The sequence below is a fragment of the Artibeus jamaicensis genome, unplaced genomic scaffold, assembly GCF_021234435.1.
Source record: "Artibeus jamaicensis isolate MK-2021 breed Jamaican fruit bat unplaced genomic scaffold, CSHL_Jam_final contig_511, whole genome shotgun sequence".
Lineage (NCBI taxonomy): Eukaryota > Metazoa > Chordata > Mammalia > Chiroptera > Phyllostomidae > Artibeus > Artibeus jamaicensis.
The window spans coordinates 4,147,801-4,158,332 of NW_026521866.1; the positions used below are offsets into that span (position 1 = coordinate 4,147,801).

The 10,532-nt window shown below is 41.7% G+C and overlaps 1 protein-coding gene across 2 annotated transcripts in view; it reads right to left on the reverse strand.

The window, feature by feature from the left end:
* PTPN2 (protein tyrosine phosphatase non-receptor type 2) overlaps window positions 1-5,177 on the reverse strand; it is a 131,542-nt gene extending 126,365 nt beyond the window's left edge. The window contains exon 1 of one of the 2 annotated variants that reach the window (XM_037127303.2): window positions 5,018-5,177. In XM_037127303.2, coding sequence (XP_036983198.2) covers window positions 5,018-5,086 — 69 coding nt within the window. In that variant the 5' untranslated portion in view covers window positions 5,087-5,177. The remainder of the gene's footprint in view (window positions 1-5,017) is intronic. The other variant, XM_037127301.2, reaches the window with a different exon arrangement.
* Window positions 5,178-10,532: the final 5,355 nt, after the last annotated feature.

Below are 10,532 nucleotides of genomic sequence, written 5' to 3' on the forward strand. Positions count from 1 at the left end.
CAAACAACCCATGGACATGAACTAATGTGGGGGGTGGGCAATGCTGGTGGGGGTAATGCAGGGTAGAGGGGAATAAAGGGAAGGAAAAAAATGTGACAACTGTAATAGCATAACCAACAAAATATACTTAAAAGTAAATAAATGCAAAATAAATACAAAATTTAAAAAAGGAAAGTAAATAAAGAATATGAATATAATGGCAATAAATTCATATCCACCAACAATTACTTTAAATGCAAATGTATTAAATGCTCCAATCAAAAGACATATAGAGGCTGAATGGATAACAAAAACAAGACTCTTACAATACTCACTTCACATTGAAAGACACACAGAAACTAAAAGAGATGGAAAAAGATATTTCATGAAAAGGAAAACAGATAAAGAAAAAGCTAGGGTAATAATATTTATATGAAACAAAAGTAAGACTTTAAAACAAAGGCTATATAAACAAGAGGCAAAGACAGTATTTATCTGAAGACACTTAAAACCCTAAACTGAAAAGACGTATACATCTATATGTTCATTGCAGCACTATTTACAATAGCCAAGATATGGAAACAACCTAAGTGTCCATCAATAGATGAATGGATAAAGAAGAGGTGCACATATACAATGAATATGACTAGCCATAAAAAAGAATGAAAGCTTGCCATCTGCAATGACATTTATGGACCTAGAAGGTATTGTGCTGAGTGAAATAAGTCAGACAGGGGAAGACAAAAATGCCATGATTTCACTTATATGTGGAATCTAAAAAAACAAAATAAACAAACAAGTAGACCAGAAACAGACTCATAAATACAGAGAACATTTTGACAGTTGCCAGTTAAAAGAGGGGTTGGGAGGATGAATGAAAAAGGTAAAGGGATTAAGAAGTACAAATCTGTAGTTACAGAATAGTCACAGGGAGGTAAAGTACAGCGTAGTGAATACAGTCAATAATATTATACAAACTATGTATCCCATGGGTACTAGATTTATCGAGGTGATTACTTCCTAAGTTAAATGATAAATATCTAATAATTGGGTTGTACACCTAAAACTAATTTAATATTGTAGTCATCTGCAACTGAAAATAAAAAATTAGAAAAAATATTTTAAAAGAAGAAAATTTTAAAGTAAAAATAAAAGAGTAAAGCCTTTCTTTTCCTCATTCAGTTAGCATTGCTAAAAAAGCACAACTCTCCTGAAACATTATCATATCACCCCCTGCTGTGCCATACAAAGCAGAAAGCCCACTTAAATATCCTTTCCCTACTCAAACAAAAGTAGTTTTGCTAAGTGCAAAACTGTTCCTTAAGTAATTGCTAAATGCAATTTTTGTTCCTTAAGTAATCTGCTGCTGCATTAGATCCAGTGCACTGCTATGAAAGGGGAAGTTGTGGGATGCTACAAAAATATCTAACAGATCAACCCCTGCCTTGGGACAGTTGTGAAGGCACCGTCTAAGGAAGTGAGACTTCAGGGAATGAGTAGGAGGCAGTTAAGCAAAAGGGGAAAGGAAAGGGGCAAAAGTTGTACTAATGCAAAGAGAATTACATTTATAACAGCCCAACAGAAAAACAAACATGCACGTTTAAAAGAACAGAACCTAATAGAAAAAAGGAGAAAGTCATATGGGGAGGTGGGACATGTGGCATTACGAGCAATGGAAATCACCAAAGGTTTTAAGTAGAAAAGTCACATAATCATGCTTCATTTTAGCTACCTTTCCCCACACCATCTCATTAAGTTGGGTTTCTTAAAATAGCAGTGTACATTTGCTCATTAGTACTTCTTCCCACCTTGTCTTTTCAATGCCTGGCATCTGCTGATATCCTAGTCATTAATTCAATGGGCCCTTTCAGTTTTGACTTTAGTTGTCCCATTTGCTAAGGGTCAGAATGTGGCCAGCATGTGGCCCTGCTGACCATCACCTCCCTCCATACCGTTTTCTCCCCATTTCTATGGCTATTTCTCTCTTTTTTTGCAAGCAACTTTTTCTCTACGTAGACTGTGCCCTTAAATGTTGTCTGTCAAGATTTTGTCCTTGACCTTCAGCATTTACAAACTCCCCATATTTTCCCTAGGTAAACTCACCCACATCTAGGACCTCAAAGATCACCTTTGTGCTCACAAATTCCAAAATCATATTTTTGCTGACTCTCCTGAACTCCAAATTTATATATTAAACTATTTGCACTTCCATGTCTTATAGGTACTTTGAGTTGAACAGTTTCAAAATCAAATACGTCTATTCCCTTACCATTTCAAATCTTTCTCTCTTCTTCATTCCTACTACCACTGCCTTAGTTCAGGAGCTCAACATTTATCTCCAGGTTTACTCCAACAGACTACTACTTCCCTGTGCTACCTGCCTACACTTAGCCCACGTTCAACTCACTGGTAGAATGACCTGGCATATAAGTAAATATAATATGAACACGGTATTTCCAGGCTTAAAATTTCTCAGTGACACTTATCAACTAGCTCAAATTCCTTACTCTGATTTACAAGAGCTTCTTAGGCTCTTACTCTTGAGAACCTCAAATTCACACCACACTCGTCAATCTAAATTGTTGGAGGTTCTCTTAACATGCTATGCTCTGTGCCTTTGAACACCTTTCTTCCTTTCCTGGAACACTAATTCCCTCCCCCTCTTTTCTTCACTTGGTCAACTTATCCTTCAAGACTTATGTAAGGCCCTCCCTCCTCCAGGAAGCTTCACCAGAACTACCACTGGACCCTTTTGGGGGATATATAGCACCCTGTGTGCTTAACACTAGCTTTTGTATTTATTACTTTTACATTTTTGTCTGCTTACCTATTTAATACTCCCTACTAGGCTGTATCCTTATGAGCAGGGACTCAGCCTAACACTGACTCATAACGGACATGCTATAAATGAATGAATGAAAATACAGAATTGCAATGAGGATCTCAAGAACGGGAACTCAGCCACGGGCATTCTCTGCTGAATCTATAAATCCCAGACCAAGGGCTGGAATGCTACTGGTACTCAGCACATATTGGTAGAAAGGCTATAGATATTCTACAGTCAAAGGAAAACACTAAACTCTTTCTAGTCTTGCTTTGCATTGCCAACTTTCTCAGTTTAAAATCTACTTTTACTGTAACACCAGTGTGTGTTGAATGATTTCTCCTGACCAAACTAATACTGTTGTTCCTCCATTAGGAAAAAATAATGAGTACTGACCAATCCAATAAACGAAAGGACACTTACGCAGGAATCCATGGAAGGGTTTCCTGATCTCCTTGAAATTAAATGTGAAATTTTCAGTGGATACAAGCACATTTTCCTGATCAGAAAGATTACAATTTTCAAGGAATATCTATATTTATGTCTGTCTGTCTATATCGAACTGCTTAACCAAAATGTTAAGCTGAACTAATTTGTAGCATTCACTTTTCTCTTCTCAAATCTGTATTTTAATTCATGACTCGCAACTTGGGAGTGAGCAGCCTCTGCTAAAACAAATGTAACTGGAAAAGATATAGCTGAAAGGCTCTCACTAGATTCCTACTAGAATTTGCATTTAAAATTTTCTACATTTGGGAAAGTCTTTACCAGCATTCTTTGAAGTTATTGCCCTATCCTAACGTACTCTGTACCCATATGAATCAGGATGTTTATAATACTTCAGCTATTGGGCTGAAGAAGAAAATGTTACATTATGAACATAATGACAAAGAAAACACTTTTTTTTTTTTTACCATCATCTAGTTAAATGGAATGGGAAAAAACCCAGGACTATCAAGATTTACAGGAAAGACTTTTTTCTTCTTTTCTTTTACTGTACACAGAGTGAACCGCCAGCAGGAACAGCATTTAACTCACAACCACTTAATTCAATCTTGGGAATAATATGCTAATAACTAAAGAGTAGAGAACAGACAATTAAGTCATTTTTAAAAAGAAAAAATCAAGTCCCATTTGAATTAAAAGTTCTCTAGTTAAAGAAGAGCTAAAGAAGCTAGTCCCTAGACTTCAACTATTTGAATCCACTTCCATGACTTCGAGAACAGGCACGGTTATTATATTTCGTTTCTCTTATTAAAGAGATCAGCACAGTGGGGGCCTACGGGGTGGGGGACAGACAGCAAGCACCTTCTGAAGTGATGGAAAGGTTATTTTGATTTGAATGGTGTTTGCACAAGAGTACGTTTATTAAACTCACTTAACTACATACATAAAACGTGTATTTAACCGTTATGGAAAGTGCCTCAGTAAAGGAATCTGAAAAGAGAAAGATATCTTTGCTATTTAATTATTACGACCAAAGCCTATTTTTGTTCCTGGAACTTCTGTGGAGGACGACCCACAGCTGATGCATTGGCCTCGCTGAGAAAATGAACATTACTGATCGCTAGGATCTCTCGCCACCATTCCGGTTTAGGCACTATCATTTCGAGTCAAAGGTAACATCCACACAACGGCGGCAAGAGTCCGCAGCACTTTCAAAAATGGGTGCCACGGCCCGCCTTTGCCGTCGTGGGGAGGGGGGGGCAAAAGGTGTCCGCGAACAGAACCCTGTATAGGGAAGGGCAAACAACCGCGAGGTCCAACCCGAACCAGCTGCTTCTCCCAGCTACGAGCTCCCCAAGACTGGCTGCCCGCCCCCGCGCAGCACCTAGGAGTGACGCAGGTCTCACACGTCCCTCGCCCAACTCCAACTACCAGCAGCACTTCGGCCCACACAGATCCCCACCCAACGGGGAGCCGGAAAAAACACACCCACGCCCGCCACAAGAGGTCGCTTTAGCGCCGCCGCCTTCTAGAACACATTCTGCGCTTGCGTTTACACTGGACAGCACCCCTCATTTACTCTTTTCTTCATAAGGGACCAGAGACTCCCTCAGCGCAGGCGCAGCCATGACGTAGCTTGCGCGGGGCCACTTCCGCCCTCAGCGGGCCGCGGGGGAGGCGGGAGGGAGCCAGCGGGAGGGAGCCAGCGGGCGCGAGCCTTGGTCCATAAAGGACTACAGCCGCTGCTGCGCGAAACCATCGACTCACCAAGTAGAGCTGCTGCCAACGATTTTGAACATCCAATTCCTCAAACTCCCGCTCGATGGTGGCAGACATGGCCGCTGAAGCGAGCTAGCGCGAACGGAGCCTATGCGGGTGGAGAGGCTCGGGCCCCCTCACGATAGAGTGCTGGCGCTGTGGCGCATGCGCACTCCGCGCCCCGCCCCGCCCCCCACGTAAGCCCGAGCCGCTGCTGGGGAAAGTACCTGGAACGTCCGACGTCAGCGCGTCGACCGGCGTGCCTCTGGGTCGTCCGGCGGGGTGGGGCGGGGCTCTCGGCCGCACGGGGAGGCGTGGTCCAGAGGGGGCCCAGGTGGACAGGGGTGGGGCCTGGGGACTACCCAGAGACCCGGGTCAGGGTCTTTGGACAGAAAGGCGCCCCTACCCCTAGACTTGCGAGGAATGCCCCAGGAAGGAGGTGTTGTAGCACGAGGTTCACGTGAATGCTGCAGGGCAAGAAAGTTCTGTAAGGCCTCTTCTAGCTTTCCCGTTACTTTTTTAAAAACATCATCTAGGTCAGATAAGCGGGGAAGGGAAGAAACTACTCAGCCTTCTGGGAGAATGTTAACCAGACGTGATGCCAGGGAGATTTGTGACAAATCACTGTAGCACAAGGAGAGTCCACCTGTGCAAGAGTTAGGGAGAATACAGATTGTTTGTTACACAATTTAAAAGTCAGTCTTACGGGTTGGCAAACTCGTGTGTGTATGATATTTTATTATAATACCTCCATAAAAATATGAAACGTTTGTTACAAAATTAAGCTAAGTAAGTTTGAAGATATAAATTGGCTTTAATCAAGAGAAAATAAGTTAGTTACCGGAAAGGTGCCAGATGGGAGGGGGAAATGGGTTATTAAGTACAAATAGCCATGGAGATGTAAAGTACAATATAGGATATTGAGTAGCCAAAGAACTTATAGGCATGACCCATGGATGTGAACAATGGTGGGGGTTGCCTGAGGGATTAGGAGACATTGGGTGGAGAGGGCAAAAGGAGGGAAATAAGGACAACTATAATAGAATAAAAATTAAAATATAATTTAAAAAATAAATTGGCTTTGTTAATGAATTGGGCATCATCTCATCTAGTAAGTAGAAGGGTCGTCTTAGGGCTTGTACAAACTGGAGGGCTTTTTTTAGAAAGGAAAAGTGAGGCAAGGGAGCTAATAACGAAACGATTATTTTCACACTGGAACATCATTTTCTGGAGGGGTGGGGAAAGGCAAGGGTTTTTATCGTGCAGATCGCCTTTTCTTGGGGTTTGGTGGGAATGGAGAGGGACCACTTGACAAATTTCCCTCTTGATGATGATCAGAAAATTGCAGACTACTTACTTTGTTTCTGGAAGAAATCAAGAGAGCAATTGGGTCAGGTATTAAATCTGGATGCGTATCTTAGTTTTTGGCACAACTGACACCATTTTGTTGAAATTTTCTTTTAATTTTCATACAGGTCCCCTCAACCCCTCTCCCTTCAGTCAGCCACCAGTCTGTTTGCTGTATCTGTGAGTTGTTGGATTTTGTGTTAAATTTTGTTTTTTTAACAAGCCCAATGTCACACCTACTACAAGACTCATTGTTGCAGCGCTCCTTATACCTATTACAGTAATTCTCCCCACCCTTAAATAAAGTCTTACTCGCCTCATTGTCCTCAAAAGGCATCATAAATAACTTTAACAAATTAAAATTTTAGTTTATTAGTTGCTCTAGTGTGAACGGAAAAGGGATTCTGTAATAAATCTGACCTAAAGTTAACTCATAGGATTATCTGTTGGTAAAATTCTTAACTGCAGGTCATGGTGAGTAGTCATCTCCCAGGCCTATAAAATGGTTTATCTTTGCCTTAACCAAGTGCTATCCATTGTTCTTCTGCATCTAGATTAACACACTTTAAAAATGCCAGAGTAATCCTCTTTTTCAGACCCTTCACAGGTATAACTGCTGTAGGGGAGAAACAAACATTCCTATACCATCCAGCTTCTTTTGACTGGTCTAATAATCAAATAGACATGAGGTAGATTAACAAGAGAAAAATAACCAAATTTATAATACATATGTACAGGGATTGTTAGGGTGGTCAGTGACATGGGTAGGCTATGAAAGAATTCACAAAGAGAAAAACGTCCAGAGAACAGTTTTTCTTTTACTTTCCCTAGAGAGGGAAAGGGCTATGGGCTAGGTAAGTGCTCAAGGGGTGGGGGCTTTGAGCTTTTATTAGGTGATTGGGGTGGTTGTAGAGCAGGATGTTTCAGTTGGCCTTTAGTATAGGCTGCAGGAAACTAGATGTGCATCTTGATGTGCATCTTTGGGTGCGCAGTCCAGTTGCTGAGGTCTGGCATGTCCTGTTTCATGAGTTACCAGAGTTTCTTCACCTGCAGTGTTCTTCCAGTAATTTTCTAGTCCAGAGGATAAAGACTTATAAAACAATTAGGGTCAGTCATGCTTTATAGGGTCTAGCTAGCTCTGGCAAAGAGGGCCTGAAAACGGGCCTTTTGTTCTATTACAGATCCTATATACATGAGAGTCAGATACCCCACATTGATGAGAGGTTTAGAAATAGAAAGGGGAATCTAGGTATATAAGACATTCTGTGCTAGGGATGAGATAATGCATCTTGAGGGCTTCAATATGTGGTAGGCAGTTAGACATGAGTGGAGCAAGGGGGATGCCCCAGGTACAGAAAATGTCACCAAGGTGGAAAGCTCTGGGTGCCTAGCAAGAGGCAAAACTGGAAAAACAAAGACCACACTCACTGGACCTTACTTATCACTGGTCATGGGACCCCCAGACATTTTATATAGCTGGTCATTCAATTTGGATCCTCCCCTGACATTTCCTCCCTGGCATCTTTGCTAGTCATGTGGATTAAAAGCCCTTAGAGGGGAAAGGAACCAGGGGGATGAAAAACAGCACCTAACCATTAAGCTCCCAGGACAATGAGGTTCTAACCCACCACAAATACATCTAGGCCTCTGTTGTGTTTTTATTTAGCTCCAGGACCAGGAAAGCAGCAAAACCAGACTAGTAGTGCTATTACAGAACAGGGTCAAGGGGTGGGGGGTGCAATATACTATTACCAAAAGGCCCCCCCTACTTTTTGTAGGGGGTTGTCCACCTCCAGAGGAAAGACCTCTCAATGCCAGAGATTTGTGAAAAGGAAAGGAAATGTTTATTTAAAGCTATACAGACTTAAAGTAGTGACTTAATGTTTTCACTAAGATATCAAAATCCTTTAGGATACCCACAGACACACAGTCCTTCCTTCTCCCTCTGCCCTAATTTGGGGTACGATATTTCAGGAAAAGAAGTGGATTCAAGCTCCCGACACTATCAGCTGTGTCATCAGCCAGGATCAAGCCACGTGGTTCTCTGCAAAGCTGGGAGTCTCTACTCTGGCCAAAGCCACGTGGTTCTCCCGTCCGCCAAAGCTGTGGGGGTCTGCACCCTGGCAAAACCGTGTGGTTCTCCCCTTAATGGCTGCCGCATCTGGGTTTAAATCCCCATGCCAGTCTTCCTCTGCAGCTCCATTTCCAACTCCTCCCATAAGCAGCTACACTTGCCAGCACTCCCATATCCTAGCTTTACTGGGCTGCCATAGTGGGTCTAGATAGTCATGGCCCCATGGCGTGGAGCCAATCATCTCCAAGCTCTCACACAGTCGCTGAAACCAGGGGGGGTTGCTTCCCAGTTACGTCTTGGGTGGAAGTCCCATCCCCCTGGCTCAAAGCATGCTCATAGCTATTGATCATATCTATGCAACCAGTTAAAGGTTATAAATGTGTTAAATGACTATGCCAGAGGTTAGCTGCAAAGCCGTTGCTATGCAAAACAGCTCTCTGTGTTCCTGCTCCATGTGTTCCTTCCACCAACTCACACCTGTGGGGGTGGGGGACATGGACATCCTATATATCTTTCTAATACTTCTTGGACTCCTTGAGTTGTGGACCCCATTCCAAATCTCTATTTGGGGCCTCCCTCTTGGCTGCAACATGTTACAGTGCCACACCTGATCTCTGGCCCAGCTGCATTCATTAAAGACCTTCTGCCCTGGTGTTGACCAATCAGTGGAGACCATGACCCTGAAAGAACACACCTGGAAAGCTAATGAATATTCTGTGGAGATCCTCCCCTGGGATATCCTTGTCCTTAAAATCTCTTAGGACAGAAGACCCAGTGTACTCAGTAGAGCATGTCCACATCTTTCCCCACCCACTAGCTCTACCCTTCTCTCTCTTAAGCTCAAAGAGCTCCTTCTTTTGCCTCTGTAACTTGCTTCCTGAATCCATTTCCTCTACCATTCAATTCTTCTACCTCTGTGACTTTCTAAATAAACTTTCTCTTATAGTTTGAGTCTTGGCTCTGAGTTCTTTCCTAGCCAGAACTCAAGTATCAAAAGTTGCTGAACCAAGGTCCAATCTAACCCCACCAGTCAAACGCTTTGGGTGCAATTCTTGCTGCCAACAAAATGGTCATTACAGAATGATAAGACCAGACATTTAATAAATAAATTTTCCCTTCCATAGAAGTTGGTCTACTTGTTTCTCACCCATTACCTCTTATTATGGGCAAAACCCCTAATTCATGGTCTTCTAGGTAGTTAAAGGGTTGGGCAGAATTTTCACTTAAAAGTGAAGCTAAGTTGTCTTTAGCTCAAAACAACCCATACCACTGAGGGATATGTTGGCATGGCTTGTTCTGAATCCCCACACCACCCTCAAGGAATCACATAATCTTATTAACATGTAATCTTTCTTAGGCTCCCTCCATAATTTCCAATGTATAAAAGAAACTGTCATTCTTAGAGAATTGGAGACCCTGCTTTCTGGCATATTATCAGTTTGGTTTAAATAAACTCATAAAAATTCTCTATAGGTTTCGAGTTTCCTGAAGTTAACACTAGCTATATTTTAAATGCTCAATAGCCACATTGGGCTGGTGGTTAATAATATGGCAGCCCACACATTTCTATCATCAATGTTCTGTGGGACAGCATTGCCTGAAAGGATTAAAATACTTGGGGGAAAAATATCCCTCTACATATAAAATAATGAAAACACTGATCAGAAAAAAACAATAAGGTATGAGAACTAGAAGAAATAATAGTAACAGAATATTAAGCAGTCAAACAGTCTTTCTACATAAATACTATAATTTATGAATAAAAGAAGTCCTTAAATAATCTTTTGTTCAACATTGTTTTGTTATAAGGTTTATGAAATGCCATAGAAACTTAACTCTTACTTATATCAATAAGCATATGGTAAAATTGTTTTTCTCATATGTTGTTTTGCTTAAAGTTGAAGAACCTACCAAAGATATAAAGTGAGGACTTACTGTATATGAACACTCCCTCCAGAATACTCTATAATGTAATTATCCTGGTTTCTGAAATTCTGTCATTGAAACTGTTACGAAATTAAACTGAGCCCTGGCCAGATAGCTAACTTCATTGGAGCATTGTCCTGATATGCCAAGGTTGCAGGTTTGGTCCCTGGTCATAGC